A 16,929-nucleotide genomic window follows, 5' to 3' on the forward strand; every position below is an offset into this window, starting at 1 on the left:
GCAGAGGCATTCACAAACGTGTTCTTTTTTGTTCTATTACGATTGTTCTCAGCCATCGTGCCTTTAATGAACGGGGGAAAAAACTGTTCACGAAAGCAGAACATCACTAGGGGTTAATAAACGAGACAGTATTTTTTTTTAATACTGCTTTCATGGTCTGAGATCTTAGCCATAATGCAAATGCCTGAGCTCCTTTTGATGTCTGGCAGAGGAGCTTTAAGCGAGTGAGAAAATGACTGTTAGAGTTTAAACTGGAGCCATAAAACTTCCCCGTTTGATCAGCTTCAGAGATGAAACGTGCCCCATGAATTTATCATTTAACCCATTATCAAAGACAGGTTCATTTTTCCCCTTCCCATACCCAGCTGTTTTTTTTTTCTTCAAAGTGAGTCGTTTGAACTGTTTACAGTACATAACGGTGGTGTACCTCTCCTCCCATCCTTAACAGTTTGACATAAAGGTGACATATTGTAGCTCCCCAAAGAGAATACTGTGAGTATTCTGTGAGTCTTAAACTTCTCTGAGAGGAAGCTGCAGGTGGAGGGGGTGGCTTTATGTCGGGGCAATCAAATTACTGTCATCTTATAAACAGCTATATACAATAAACAACAGCCACCAAATATATTTTTAATATATATATTTAGTTTTATCTTTTAGAGTTTAAATGATATGGAGTATTGTGGATTAAAGAAACTTGTCACAGTGACAAAAAAAAAAAAAAAAAAAAATCCCCCCAAAATGTGTTTATCATTTAAATTCCTTGTAGTGGACACCGGCTCTTGTTTGGTTGCAGAATGTTTTTTGAGTTTTGTAATGGGATTTGAACTAAAAGAAACAAATATGAACACAAAGATTTCATCCAGAAGTGTCAGGCCTTTTTAGAGTGGACACACCTTCTCATTAAATGTTTTTTCCCCGTTATTTAAAGTATTTTCTACATTGTAAACAAAAAAAAAAGAGTTTGTCCTCCACAATCCCCTAAAACTATACCTGATGAACTGAGATGGTGATTTGGGCTGAGCTGGAGCTTCACAGCATGAAGGAAAAGCAGCAACTATTCGCACCTCCAGGAATTCCTTTCTTTAAGAAATTTATTTAGGTGACTCTACCTCATGAAGACATTGAGATTAAAATACCAAGAGTATGCAGATCTGTCCTCAAAGCTAAATATTCTGTATAGCTTTAATGTCTTCCCTATTAAATTTACAAAGTAAAAAACCCTAAAAAGAAAGAAAACACATTGAATGATTATAGGTGTGTCCAAACATTGACTGGTACTGCATATACAAGGTTTAAAAGAGTTAACATTTCTGTAATTTTCTAAAAACGTACACAATTGGAATTGGAAAACAAACTTACTCTTAGCAACAGAAACATGTCTACAAAAAGAATGATAACTTGCCTATTTTATTGTCATTACATGTGAAAGCTGCGATCACTGACATTTCCAAAAGAAAGTCCATGTACTCTATTGGCCACAACTCTACAATTGAGATATTTACTTCTTTAAATGAGCTGCCAAACAACTTAATCTTTATGTCTTCTGGCAATAAACCTTGCTGCAAAAATCATCCTGTTTTTTTGGCAGATTTCAGCAACAAACATTTAACGGCTCAACTTCTAGATTATGACAGCCTTGTGCTTTCTTGTGTCTTGGGTTTCTCCTTATAATATGAACCGATTCCCTCTTAGCTGTGATTGAATTTTTGGGTATTTTACATGATAATAACAAACAACAGTTACATCTCTCACATGTAAAGCTGGGATGGAGTTGCTCAGCAATGGAAACCCATTCCATTAAACTCTCTACGCTCTACTGTTCTTGAGCTAATCTGAAGGCCACATGAGGGTTGGAGGTCTGTAGTGATTTCTGATTTTGCAGAAGGTTGATGAACTTTGTGCACTATGCTCATCAGCATCTGCTGACCCTGCAGGTATTTTACCTTAACAGGATGAGTTGCTTTCGTTCCCAGTCGCTTTTACTGTGTAATATCACTGACAGTTGACTGTGGAATATATTGTAGTGAGGAAATTTCACGACTGGTGGCATCCTGTCCCACTACTACACTGGAATTCACTGAGATCCTGAGAGCAACCCATTCTTACACTAATGTTTGTAGAAGCAATCTGCATGTCTAAGTGCTTGGTTTTATATACCTGTGGCTATAGAAGTGATTGAAACCAGAGATTTGGATGTGAGTGAATACTATTGCCAATATAGTGTATGTACCCATAATAAAGTAATATAGAAAGTTTTTAAAAGATATGTTTAATTCTGACTGATGGAAAAGAGGCCTTGAAGACATTTCAGACCTTTCAGCAGCACTGAATTAACAATCAGAATATGTGAATATCGTATGTATAAATTGATTGATCCTGAGTTTATTCTAGAACCTTCCTCCAAAATTAACTTTTAGTTCCTTTTTAAGCTCATGACTGTAAGTTTTGGGATGTAGAGCCCTCTCTGATGAGAATGGGTAATTGCATTGAGCATGTGGAAGAATAATTTTAAACTTGGCGGGTGTGACGCGCTCTCCTTTCACAGCCGATGAATCCGATTCCAGGTTATGTTCAGTCAGAGAGAGAGAGTGAGAGCGCTCAGTCAGAAATTTCACTTCAACTACACACTTTGGTTTTACTATGAGTAAATGAGCTACTGAGCTCTGAGGTTCCTCTTCTGAAGTCTCCATTGCTCCACCAGCCGCTCGCGTTCAGTAAAACTGAGCCGGATCCTCTTTTAAAGGCTGTACGTGTGACGTAAGTATGTAAAGATGTGACGTGGCCAGAAAAACTCAACCCAACACCCCAGTTTTTAGAATGAATATATTAGCATTAGTTGTTCCAGCACACTGGTACCATTAAACACAGTTTTTTATTCCTTCTCTACTCAGAAAAACATCTTTTACTTTCAGTTTAGAAACAAAATAATACGGACTGCCACTTTAAGCCTTGCATCACTCATGCCCAGCTTTTCAAAGAAAATACCTGTGGAAGATGTTTCTGTCCTAAATCACCATGAATACGGAAAAAAATAGGAAAGTCACTTTGAGCAAGAAAAATTTATTTACAATGTGTCTGTAATTGTATTCAGTAAAGCATGACCCCTTTAAGTACATCATAAAAATGGCTAAATATATCTTGAGGCACAAGTGCTTGAAAAGTGAAAACGTGTAATGTTGTGGCTCTTGATCACTGAACAAAATTTTGAATAATGACCCAAGATTATTATTTTTTGTGTAGGAGAGAGATGTTCAAAATGTTGACAATTTATTCAGCCAGCACCCACACTTTAAGTGTTGAAACATGCCAAAACAATACGAGAAAAAGAGCATGTGTGGTGTTTCTAAAACATTAATGGGCAGGTTCCCAGACACAGATGAAGAGAAGTCTAGGTCCAGTGGCTTGTGGGAACTTTCCATTTAAAATGGACTCTTTGACACGGAAAACCTAATTATGAACAACAAACAATTGCCAATGGAAACTGAAACCTACTTAAACTGAGTTGTTATTCCAACATTACATGTGGGTCCAAGAGACTGGCCAAATATAAAAAAAAGAAAGAAAACAAGAAAGAATGGAGGAAAGGTCAGGGCCAATGTGGTGAAGACTGGCGCAGCACTCAACGTCGAATTCACCGTCCAATTAATATTGCTTCCACTCCATGTCATCTGGAGGATTCACGTCTACTTTCCGTTTGCCAACATCTAACCAGTTGGTGCTGAGAACTGTGCCTCCAGATTCCATCTGTGTAGAGAAAGGTATCAAAAATAATCACATTCAATACTTAGGTAGAAGTAATGATACCAGGGTTTAAAAAACTTCTGTAGAAGCTGAAGTATCAACTCAAGTTTTTTAATTCAAGTTTAAGTGTAAAATTACTGGTTTAAAGTATAAAAGTAAAAGTAATGTAAGAGGAAAAAATGCCATTAAGGATAAAAGCTTAGGCCGCACCACAGGAGCTTATAGTATACCACCCCCCCTCCCCAAAACACATTTTTCTAAAAGCCATAATGACTATAATGTTATATTAACATTCTCTGATGCAGATGCATATATGCTCATTAAAAATGAACGCATTTTACTACAATGTAAATATATATTAAAATAGCTTAGTAAGCTTGAGCTTTCTTCAGTCTCTTCAGCCACAGATCATCTTTATTCTAGGCTACATATGTCTGCTGTGTTCTTGCTGGAGTGTGGTGGAAATGATCTGATTACTTATAATCACGTATAAACCAATAGGGTGTTGGAATTAAATCAAATCCACTCTTGAGAGATTTATCTGCATAGGGTTAGTTTTGAATGATGAGAAGCCAGAATGAAAACTATTTTTTAAAGAAATACAAAAAACTGTATGAAATTGGAGTAGGAGGAGGAATAAGGAGTAGAAATAAAAAGTCGTCTAAAAATAATTACTCCAGCACAGTATGGATACCAAACATTTCGAATTAAGTAAGGCAATGAAGTATCTGTACTTCCTTACTTGACACTTCTGGTGTTAATGGACATAAATATATAAAAAAGAAACAATATAAAAAAACTGGCAATCTAGAGTAAATTTTATGATGCAAGATGCTTTTTTCACTTGAAGCAAAAGGAAAGGGCTTGAAGCCAAACAAACTTGAACCGAATGTGCCACAAACGTCACACAGATCAGTGTACTCTTTTGGAAGGAAAGCACATGGAATATTCATAAATAAAGCAAGAGCGAGTGATAGAATTGGACCAGCACATAAATTAATTTTCATTTTCCCAGAGGGAGTTGAGCAGAGCTTCCACTGTGATCGCAAATATGCTCATCACATTCTACTTAATGTTCATTAAATCGTAATAATTTGGTCTGGAGGGTAATGTCCCAGCCTGTCGTTCCAGATCTCGCACAAGCGAGTCCCAGTGTAGGCAGAAGATGACAATTTTGGCAGATTTAAAAAAAAAAAAGAAAAAAAGACATACAATTTGCAACAAATATGTTAATTTTGTTGACTTACCTTAGCATGTACACATACAGCTGTTACTGGAATGTACATGAATCAAGCATAATATTATGACCACCTACTTGCCTTTACACGAATTAACCATTTTTTTTTTTTTAGCTCCACTGATCATATAGTACCAGAGATGTATAGGAACCAAGTAGAAAACTTCACTAGTGTACTAAAATTCTGTATCTGTACATTAGAGCTGGGCGATTAATCGATTTTATTGCTTAATTCAAATTTACAATTAAGGACGATGTGTTTTAATTTCTACCACCGACGCTCCCCTGTGGGCTCCCGTAGTTCAGCGTGAACTGCGTTTCTGGTCGCACTTTATCCACAAAGGGGAAATTTAAGTAAAAACTAAATAAATAAAAACTTGTTCTTAACCATTTCTTTTTCATCTATAGTTTGATTTTTAGTAGGGGAAAAAAATCCATATTTTTTTTTGTGCTGCATCATTACTTGTTACAATTATAAAAATGTTAGGATTCATTCCAAACCACATTATCACTAAAGCCAGAGCAGTATATATGCTCTGCACTGTCACCGGGTTTGATGAAGCTGTTCGTCATTGAGTAAATCAAGCAATCAAGCTGATTTTATGAGAAAACTGTGTGCTCCCATTCTACCTTTTGCTCTGCTGTCTGCCTGCAATACAATATTCACACTTTTGACTGCTTTCTGTAATAACTACATAACACAATACTTGTACTTTCACTTTCAGTACTTAAGTTGTACATCTTACAATAAACTACTTGCAATACTTAAGTACAAAACTGCTGAATACTTTAGTGCTTCCACTTAAGTGTGGTGCTTAAAGAACACTCAAGTAATCTTCTTTTCTTCACTGGTTAGTACCACACAAGACCACTACAGAGAAGCTACTATATGGGTGGTGGATCATTCTTTCTTAGCACTGCAGCTACAATGACAGTGTGGTAGTAGTGGTGTTAGTAGTGCATGTTGCACTGGCATAAGTGGATCATACACAGCAGTGTCCAGCAGTGCTGCTGGAGTTTTTAACACTGTACACTCTATTAGACAGTATAACCTTCCTTTAGCTCTTCCATCTTTTGGATTTAAAGTCAGAGACAGATGCTCTTAACCTGTTTTAGCAGTGAGGGTTTAAGAACTCCAGCAGCACTGCTGCACCTGATCCACTCATGCCAGCAGATCACACACTAACAGCTAATTTATACTTCTGCATCGAACCTAAACTGTAGCCTATATATACCCTGCATGTTGAGACACACCCTACGCCATAGCTCGATGTGCAACTTGTGAGATACAGACAGCAGCAGCTGTGATTGGCCCACTGAGCCTTGTGTTCCCTGTACACACTGTAAACAAAAGGTTGACTCGACACGGAAGTATAAACCAGCATTAACACACCACTACGCCAGTGTCACTGCAGTGCTGAGAATTACCCAAGACCGAAATAATAGCTGCTCTATAATAGTGCCCTTATGGGGTTCTGATCTTTGAAGAACTGGGTGAAGGGAGGATTATAAAAGTATGCAGAGAAACAGATACATTACTATAGCCTGCAATTACAAAAAAACTACAAAGACTCTTATATGCTCAGTTGAGCTGTAGAAAAAATGAATAGTGCGTGCAGAAACAAGGAGTTTCAAAATGTTTAGCTTAATTTCCGCACATCTTAGCACGGTCCATTAGTGGGTACTATTGTAGTGATTTTATAACTACCGTACATGTAAAATATTAATGCCTTTAATTAAGGGGTACGCGCAAGGCAATAAGGGAGAGGAGAGACTTACGAAAGACTTGTTCATGGCCCGCTTGACCTCATCAGAGCCATCTGAGTAGATCTGCTGGAACAGCGAGTTCAGTGCGGCATCTCCCTCCTGCTTCTCGCTCTTCTCTTCCTCCTTAATATCGCCCACCAACTTGTCCCAGTTGCGGGTATAGTGGGAGGATGATGGGTACTGGTCTGAAAACAGAAAGGGAAGAACAGACAGAAAGGGGAAATCAGGGAGAAGCCTCAGACAGGCAGGTTGGCGTAATGACATGTGGGAAATTGCCAGCTCCACTTTGTTTGCGGAGAACAAATATGTGCTTTTGATACTGACTCGGGGAGGGAGCGAAGTGCTTGACGCTGGGTAGGGTGCCTTCCCCCTCCAGCTTCTCCCACCGGATTGCTTCCGTCTTCTTCATCTTAATCTCGACCTGAAGAAGAAGAAGTAGAAGAAGAAGAAGTGGAATAAGAACAAGAGGGGGTATGGGGACGGGATGGTTAGAGAGAGAGAGAGAGAGAGAGAGAGAGAGAGAGAGAGAGAGAGAGAAAGAGACAATGAGCTTTTCTGACAGGGGCACATGCCACAGAAGCAGCAGGGCACACAGGAGCTGTAGAACACCACCCCCGCCTGCCCGCCAATCTCGACTGAGCTAGCAAAAGCGGGAAGCGCACAGCGAGCGGGAAAACTGCAGGGAGAGGGTTCAGATGTCGACGCAATTTAAAGACATTTCTGCAGAGCTTCCTGATAGGGAATGTTTCTTTCACGAAGGTTAGCAGGAGCTGTGCTACTGACATTTGGGAATCCGTCCAGGGGAGAGTGGGTCACACAGGGGGCGAGATGGGGGGAAAAAGATGGAAGTTGTTCGGTCGCACAAAACGGTTAAGTGAAGAGGGCGAGAATAAGAACATTCTTTATTATATCGCTCTTAAATCTCTCGGCACAAGCCCTGACGTGTGCTCGTTTCATTCCGAGCAATTTAGCAGTCAATACTGCTTGATCAAGACAGGCACTTACAGCAGCCTGACAGAATGGCATTATCATCAAGCACTTGTCTTCTAATACAGAGAATGGAAATATAAATGGCACCAAATTGAAGTCGGTGCTACTGACGCAGCCACGAGCATCAAAGGGCCTTAAATATTGATTTAAGGGGAGGCAATCGTGCTGTAAATTAAAACCCTCGGCAAAGCGAGAGTGTCTCTGCGAGAACGCGCAAAAGGATGGGAGGCACACAAGTGTGATAGAGGGAATGATGGCACAACCCAATGAAGGGGGAGTGACGCCTTCAGAGCAGTGAGCGAGCGAGCAAACATTTTTACGCCTCTACTGCTTTTTACAGTTTTGATGAGGGGTTACATGCAGTAGCTGATTTGTTGAACTTGTTTGGTCTGGATCGTGTTTCTTTTTTTTCTCTCTCTCTTTCTGTCCTTCCTTCCTTCTCTCCTTTTCCCTCCCCTGTTCTCTTCTTCTCCCTTTCTCTAGGCTATACAACATTAATCTCCCCCCTACATCTGCTGAGGCTGGGTATAAGGGGAGGTGACAGGCACGGCACCACTGCTGAGATTTCTGACGGGCATCCGCGAAGCTTCCTGACAGTGCCATTAGGACCCTGAAGGGTGGCAGAAAAACCCCACCACCATGCCACCTAAAAAAAAATCCCTGCCTGTCACCATCACAGCCATTAAGAGAGCGGGTGGCCATCCCTGGCACGTCACGTATCCTTGCCTGAGCTTCTTAAACTCACAACAACCTCCAACATACCAAAAAAAGAGGAGGGGATGGGGTGAGGATAGGGGGTTTTGGTGGTGGTAGAGACTAAAAGTGACTGAGAGAAACAGAAAAAAGAAAGAGATAGAAAAGGAAAGAAAAAGAGAGAAAGAGAGAGAGCATGCGAAAACATGCCGTCGACTGGAGTGGCTGCACTGGCTGTGGATTATGAAGCGTCTCCTTAAAAGAAATAAATAAACCAGCAGACTGTGACAGGCGTGGAAATTAAAAAGGGATGCTGTTGCTTATTTGTTTGCGAGGGGGAAAATGCCTCGCTGGGGTTGCAGCGGCGGAGCAATGTTTCAGATCATGCCCCTTTTCCGTCCCGTCCCCATCCATCCTATCCAATAAGGCAGCTGGTAATTGCTTCCCTGTCATCCTGCCATCCCGATGGGCATGGCAAGCAAGGTCAGCCACCTCTCTCCAAGCAAGTCGGGGGGGGGGGGGGGGGGGAGAGAGAGGAGGATCTGTGGGTGTTTTCGCTTTTTCCAAAGGGGTTAAGTAGGTCATGGAGGGTAAGTTTGCCGAGTTTTCTGTGAAGATAACGACGCAAAGTCGAAGGCTTCATGCAGAGAGGACACGAGAGGAAGCGAGCCGATTTGTTTATCCCAATCTCCCAAGTTTTTTTTTTTCCCCCAAACGCCTCAGAGAACCATCCTCAAAATCACATAAATAAGAGCACATGTATGAGAAATTGCACCCAAGAACTCCCACCCAAAAATGAAATTAAAAAAAAAAAAAAAACTACTGTATGTTGGCATTAACAAGATTAAGTGCAAAATTCCAAGTTCTGACATTCTAATTCACCTCCTACTGGAGAGAAGCCTTAGGCTCTCAGCTTTTTCAGAGTAAAAATCCTATTATTTGCCAACTCAGACTTCCATGTTGACATTTCATTTGAGGCCATGTTCGAGCGCGAGTGAAAACCCAACCTAAGGTGCAGCGTTATTTTTTCCCCCCCGTTAAATAGAAGCCAGCTTTTGCTTTAAGAATCTAACGCTTTCATCCGTCTCTAAGTTCCAGAGCGCCAGCGAGCCATTGAGTTAGATCAAGGACTAATTACACAGTGCGTACACACGACAACACATCATTCACTGTTCACTGCCCCCAAAACCTGGATCAGCACCAAAGTCTGGCACTCAGAAGCCCTTCGTTGAAGTCAGATTGCTCTCTGTATTCATAGTTTTAAGGGGTGCTCAAGTATCTAAGCGCCCATCCTAAGAGATAAAACTAGTTTTAATTGCAATATAATATTCTGGGTGGAGATATCATATTAGTACGCTTCACTTATGGTTGTGTTTTCTTCCTGACTTTTGGGATTTTTAATTTACACAAAAAAGACATGCAGTCTTTTAGTAAACAAACAAATGCTAATACTTTAATTGCTAAGTTGCCTTAGAAAATATTACTATCCTAGTCCTGTACAGCTCTTACATTTAGCTCATAAACAGCCAGGTAGTAAATGGATATCAAACATAAATAAAGTAATGCTTTATTTAATTTCAATCCTAATAAACCTGGACCACTGTACAGTGGAAACATGTACCGTAGCAAGAAAACGGGTATTGACAAATATAATGTGCTTAAAATAAAATAATTATGATCATTCATGTCTTTATTGAGAACAACCATAAAAACCTTATAGTAGTAGTGAAAAAAAAATGTGAACCCTTGTGTTAATGAAATCAAAAAGCTAATCAGAGTCAAATGTTAGCATTCCTGGACTTTTGCTAGTTTAGAAGTGGGGACTAGAGCTACTTTGACTGATAGCTTTCAAAGGATCCACAATCAAAAACGGCTAATTTACATAAAACTAAAAAGGGTTACTAAATGATTTTTAGGACTTTATAGAAATTCACCATTCTATAGTAAGCCAAACAATCTACAAATAGAGACAATTTGAGACTGTGGCTACAAGAAGGGGGCACCCAGTCAAAATACCCCCAAGAGCACAACAGAGACCCATTAGTGAGCTAAAGAAACAACCCCTAGTGACAGGCGAAGATTTTGAGGTGTCAGTGGTACAGGCTAACGTAGAAAAAAGTAGACACTGTATGTTCCAGACTAAAGATAAAAAAGGACCATCCAGACTGTTATCAGCAACAAGTCTAAAAGTCAGGTTCTGTAATGGCAGCATTATTCTAGAATTACAACATGCTCCTGATCAGTGGAGCTGATATCAGGACTGTGGAGGTTGACTATGATTATAAGACACATCAAAATTCATACAAGCATAAACAACTACAGAAATGTGTTGATTTAAAATACATGAAGTTCTGGTGTCCAATATAAAGCACTAATCTCTGAATGAGCTAAGAGAGTACAGATCAAATAGAGAACTCAATTTAAGTAAGTACTTTGAAACTCTTTTTTTAATACCAGTGCTTTAATTAAAACTGCTCAGAGCTCTGTTCCTTTGGGGCTGTGCAGAAAAACATCACCCACAGTTATTGACATTCATAAGTCAGTGTAGTCTCCTGTACATGGAATAAAGAAAAATGTTCTGGGATTATATAAGAGACCACTTCAGTTTCTGAATCAGTTTCTCTGATTTTGCTATTTATAGGTATATATTTACGTAAAATAAACATTGTTGTTTTATTCTATAAACTATGCACAACATTTCTCCCAAATTATAATGATTGAATTGAAAATATTGTCATTTAGAGCATTTATTTGCAGAAAATGAGAAATGGCTGAAATAACAAAAAAGATGCAGAGCTTTCAGACCTTAAATAATGCAAAGAAAATTAGTTCATATGCATTAAGTTTTAAGAGTTCAGAAATCAATATTTGGTGGGATAACCCTGGATTTTAACCACAGTTTTTATACATCTTGGCACGTTCTCCTCCACCAGTCTTACACACTGCTTTTGGATAACTTTATTCCACTCCTGGTGCAAGAATTCAGATACTTCAGCTTAGTTTGATGGCTTGTGATCATCTATCTTCATCTTCATTATATTCCAGAGGTTTTCAATTTGATAAAATCAAAGAAAACATTTTTAAGGGGTCTCTTTTCTTCCCCTAAAAGGTGTATATATTATTAGGTGTCATTTTAAATGCAAGACTGTTTTAGCTTTAGATGCCAGAGGTTAGTAACTGGTCACGGTTTAATTTGAATAGAGCAAGAATTTCTTGTAATTAAAGTTTCCCTTTAGATTTAAATCATATAGATGTTTAAGCTTCATTTAAACATAATTAAGAGATATAACTAAACAAAAACAGCAAGAAATTATTTTTAAACCTACACTATATTGCCAAAAGTATTCGCTCATCTATCCAAATCAATGAACTGAGGTTCCAATCACTTTTATGGGCAAAGCTGCTTCATAGGCATGCAGACTGCTTCTACAAACATAAGTTAAAGAATGGTTCTCTCTCAGGAGCTCAGTGAATTCCAGCGTAGTACTGTGATAGTATGATGTCACTAGTGTAACAAGATTAGTTGTGAAATTTTCTCACTACTAAATATTCCACAGCCAACTGTCAGCGATATTATAACACAGTGGAAGCGACTGGGAATGAAAGAGTTGGGTCAGCGGATGCTGACGAGCATAGTGTGCAGAGGTCTCTAATTTTCTGCAGTAGTAAATCACTACAGACCTCCGAACTTTACGAGGCCTTTAGATTAGTTCAAGAACAGTAGAGTATAGAGAGCTTCATGGAATGGGTTTCCATTACCGAGCAGCTGCATTCAAGCCTTACATCATCAAACACAATGCAGGTGAACAGATACTTTTGTCCACATAGTGTAAGATGTATAATGCAATGAGCAAAAATTTGCTTTTCTTGTAAGGAAAATGCTAGGACACCCTTTGGCAACAATAACATCAATCTGACATCAGACATTGACAGAAAGAAAGTTTTTTCCTCATTCCTGCATGCAGAATTCTTTCAGTTCTGAGTTTTTATGTCTACATGAATATGTTTATCAGATTTTACAGCTTATGTTTAAAAGCAATATCTTCAGCTTTATATGTTTAGTTATATAAGCTTCTTCTCCCCATTATGTTCAAATGAAGCACAAACGTTCACATGACAAATTTTCTCATATCATTGCAGTACCCATGTGCATTTGCTGGTCCTGGTCAAAGTCAATCATAAATAAATAGTTAATCGCATACATAGAGTTATGCAGTCGAATACATGTGCAATAGTTCAAACAGCATATGTCCCTGAAATTAAAACATAAGTCACCATATAAATAAATCTGTCCAGTCAAATATCTTGAGAAATGATCCACATTAAAATGTGTGCTCCAGTAGCAGGAACGGCTTGAAAAAAGGCTTGAATTCATTGCTGGAGCTGAAAAAGCAATTGCACTGCTGGAAATCTAGAGCAGAGGGTGCAGCCAACAATGGCTGCAATAATAATGCATTCAGGTGAATGCAGAAAGGAGATTAGGATGCATAGCATGTGCCTGCAGGCCATGTCTGAAGCTGGTGGGTTAGCGCTGAGCAACGTGCCGTGCCGGTGTATTTTCTAAATCCAGGTGCTCCAGAGGAGCCCAGCGGACCTGGGAACAAATGGGGCTTTGTGAGGGCTCCAGTCCAGCGATCAGGGCACAAGAGTGTGAGAGTGAGGGAGAGTGAGAGTGAGGGAGAGAGTGAGTGTATGTGCGCGAGCAGCACTGACGGGGGTGGGTGAACTGTGTGCCAGGAGTCTCCCGAAGAAGCCCGAGTTGCGGCTCCCTCCCCTCCCTCCTCATGTTTAAACAGGGCCCTTGTTACACTACCCTATACAGAGACACCCATGGAATGTGCTCCTTTCCACCGTTGCCATGAGACAAGGTACAGGGTGGACGGTCCCTTGATGAATCTGGCAGGCTAAGTCTGGTAGCGTTACGTTTAGCAGGATCTTCTTACTCAAATCGTTTACTCGCCATACAGAGGACTGTGGGACGTGCTCCACAGACGCTAGAAATTCAAGAGTGCACTAGAATTAATGGCTTTGCACCTTTGACATAGAGCGCTCTTCAACATAACAGTGAAAAGGGAAGGTTTCACATCATTAAATTTTCTGTTAACTAGGTTAATTAATACAAAAGGGAAAATGTCAAGACTAAAGCACAAATTAGTATATATGAATTATATATAAAGTACTGAAACACTTGCCTATGCACTGGTTGTTCCAAAATCAATGGTATTATAATAAGTTGATCCTGCGTTTGTTTGAGTAACTGTCTGTACTGTCCAGGAGTTGGAAAAATTGTTGGATAATGCCCAACACCATCTCTTCTCAATGATGAACGTCAGTCAATAAAAGATGCTGAAACTAGTGTCAAATATCACCGAGTCCTTATCTAGCTTGAGGACTAATGACTTATTATGAAGTCCCAAACAGTGTCCAAAATAAGCAGCTGGACTCAACTAGATGAGCTACAATGTTAACTGTTTCTCTGAGCTTTATTGTTCACTTACTGTTGGTAACAGTTGGAGGTCATTATAGATAGTGAGTAAGATAGCGTGAGTTTTGCAATTTGATACAATACAGTATGTGTACCATGAAGAAATGGAACGATCAGTGACTAATCAGGGTCTCAGCTCGATTTGTCAATTGCCGATACATATCTTAAGCAGGGTCAAATGCCACAAAGATGCCAGGCAACTTGGTGAAGATTCCCATCATTACAACCACCTCTAGCAAACATTGGAAGTCTTAGCTGGGTGTAAATAAATGTAAGGGCTTTAATCACCAGAATAAACAGATTTCAGGAAAGATGAGTGTGTAAATAGGTAAGTTCTTTTTTTTTTTAAGCCAATAAGTCAGGAACGGGTATCCTCAACATCTACCGCCTCACAGACTATTTTTTTGTTTGTTTGTTTTACTGCCTTTTTTTAGCACTAAAACTGTATGAACATGATTCCTGATTATTATCCGGTTAGTGGGGTTAAAATCTTTATTTCCTCCACCCAGGCACATTAGTCCTACACATATCAATTGAAGAAACCATGAAAATTTCAGACTTCAGTTGAGCTGCATCTGTAGCTGGTCTGGCTTCATTCAAGAGTCTTGCTGCAGCCTGTAGGAATGTGAGATTCATCAAACTTCCTATTACCAAACTGCTTCAACAGTGATCCACAGAGCAGCACTGTAGTGGTTAACTCCGAAATCGGATTGGTTAAATCGGAGAAAAATCAGAACGATTTTCAGGCAAAATACAGGACTGGCGATTGGTGATCGGCCGATAATGATACATAGCCAAGCAATCTTACCATATCTAATATCAAGATGAGAAATAAGATCTGCTCCTTTCTTGCAAACTGAATTAAGCCACCCCACCCTACAGTAAATGGCCCTGCAGTAACGGCACACCCGTTACATTAGCTATATTGCTACTGCGTTTGTTACAGACTGGATGCTGCCGTTGTCCAGCATGGGTATTAGTAGCGATATCATTCTCCATGGTCAGCATTGCTATCGTGGTTGCTGTCCTCCACCAGCATCACAAGTAGAGGTGCACAATATTGTGTCATATTAGTGCTGGGCGGTATACTGGTTCATCCTGGATTTTTCACCACTTTCATACCGCATGCGGCGCTGCGAAGCACTGCGTAGAACAGCACTGTCAAAAAAAGTAGATACAGCTTGCTAACTTATGTAACCCAGCTAGCATAACAACCTTATACACTGGAGTGAATGTAGAATCATTTATTCTGCACCAGTGAGAAAACTCTGTAGCTTAAAGGATGATAATAATGCACACTAAATTAAATATATTTGTTAACTGGAGAAAAAAGGGAATTGTGACTGATTTTAATACTGCAACGCCTTGGCTTCAAAAATAACATATTATAATTTTATATTAAGCTTGTGTCTAACCTAAAGTCTTCTTCCTTCATATATAGTTAAAAATTCAAAAACAAAATGCCAAAAATATTATTATAAAATACTCTGAAATATATGTGATATTATGTTAGGGCCATATCGCCCTACTCACAAGCCAGGCTCAGAGCCAGGCTTTAGTGCTTTCTTTACCAGGCTGGGTCACATGATAAGCTAGATGAAACAAACAGTCACATTTTATATCACAGCAGCTTTTTTTTTTTTTAAGATGAAGAGATTCTACGGACCCAGTGGTGGTCCAGAACTTAGATTGCCTGGTTTTCTTGTTTTCAAAATGGTACTGCAACCGCAAAATTAGTGCAGTAATTTGATTAACATGAATGGATATACAAATAGCCAGATATAAACATGTCTAATTAATTAACAGCCCGAGATCACGGGCCATGGACTACTCATGAAGCTAAGGTGCAAAGCCAAATCATAAATCACAAATGTGTTTTGTTGCTTAACGATAGGTTAATGAAAGGAGTACACAGCAATACCTGCAAGCTCCTTCGAGACTAATTTCTAACTCTGCTTGCAAAACACGGAAAACCCTTTTAAATCAATTGCCCATTATACAGTTGATTTTTGCCCTCACAAAGCAATCCGCAAGTTCATTTAAAACATCAACAGCAACACGGCCTCAGGAACAAAAATGCATGGAATGTTTTCACGAGTTCAATTAGCAACACTGTCCATCCAGAGCAGTAAACAGAGCATTTGTTTGCTTCATTAACGCAGCAGCGTTAACATTTTCATGTGTGCGTGCGTGCCTGAGAACTGGAATGCCCTTTCATTAACTCTACCCAGGTTAACTCACCCAACTGTAAAGCAATTATATCCTCAAAATGTAACTCGTTAACATGAGAGCGGCCAGCCTCTAATGGTCTATAAGCATATATTAGTGCAGGCTCAGCTCATCAGCGTTCTTTGCAGCTATGCTTCTTGAACCATTTGTCACGGGGACATTAAGAGAACAGGGCAGCATGCATTTATATATATATATATATATATATATATATATATATATATATATATATATATATACATACACATATACACACACTACCAGTCAAAAGTTTGGACACATCATCTCATTCAATGTTTTTACTTTGTATTATACATTAACCTAATTAACACTGAACTCATCCAGACTATGAAGGAACACATAAGGAACCATTTAGAAACTTAAAAGTGTTAAACAAACCAAAATACTCTGAAGGACTTATTGCTAACTTGCTGGTAAATCTGCTAACTTATCCTGTGCAACAGCGGTAACTTGGGCGGTCTTGATGAGAGCCAGTTTCATTCTAAAGTTTTTGATGGTCTTTGTGACTGTACTTTAGAATACTTTCAAAGTTAAAATGTTTTGAATTGACTGACCTTCAATTCTTATATTTCTATTCAGTTGAGTAGTTGAGTACATTTTCTAATCCATATTACGGCAAGAACTACTCAACTAAGTAAAGAAAAAACATACTTTACAAAAGTGAAGGTCAGTCAATCTGAAATATTTCAAGAACTTATATCCCCAAGTGCAGCCACAAAGACTTTCAAAACCGTTATGATGAAACTGGCACTCATCAGGACCACGC

At 39.2% G+C, this 16,929-nt stretch overlaps 1 protein-coding gene across 2 annotated transcripts in view; it reads right to left on the reverse strand.

Annotated features, from left to right (window-relative positions):
- Positions 1-3,044: 3,044 nt before the first annotated feature.
- The window catches only part of sugt1 (SGT1 homolog, MIS12 kinetochore complex assembly cochaperone), a 33,874-nt gene continuing 19,989 nt past the window's right edge, over positions 3,045-16,929 (reverse strand). For both annotated transcript variants that reach the window (XM_015607258.3, XM_007254805.4), the window contains exons 11-13: positions 7,070-7,166; positions 6,758-6,930; positions 3,045-3,744 (exon numbers count right to left, since the gene is read on the reverse strand). In XM_015607258.3, the coding sequence (XP_015462744.3) occupies positions 3,643-3,744; positions 6,758-6,930; positions 7,070-7,166 (372 nt within the window). In that variant the 3' untranslated portion in view covers positions 3,045-3,642. The remainder of the gene's footprint in view (positions 3,745-6,757; positions 6,931-7,069; positions 7,167-16,929) is intronic.

This window comes from Astyanax mexicanus, chromosome 21, assembly GCF_023375975.1.
Source record: "Astyanax mexicanus isolate ESR-SI-001 chromosome 21, AstMex3_surface, whole genome shotgun sequence".
In the NCBI taxonomy this organism is placed as follows: Eukaryota; Metazoa; Chordata; class Actinopteri; order Characiformes; family Acestrorhamphidae; genus Astyanax; species Astyanax mexicanus.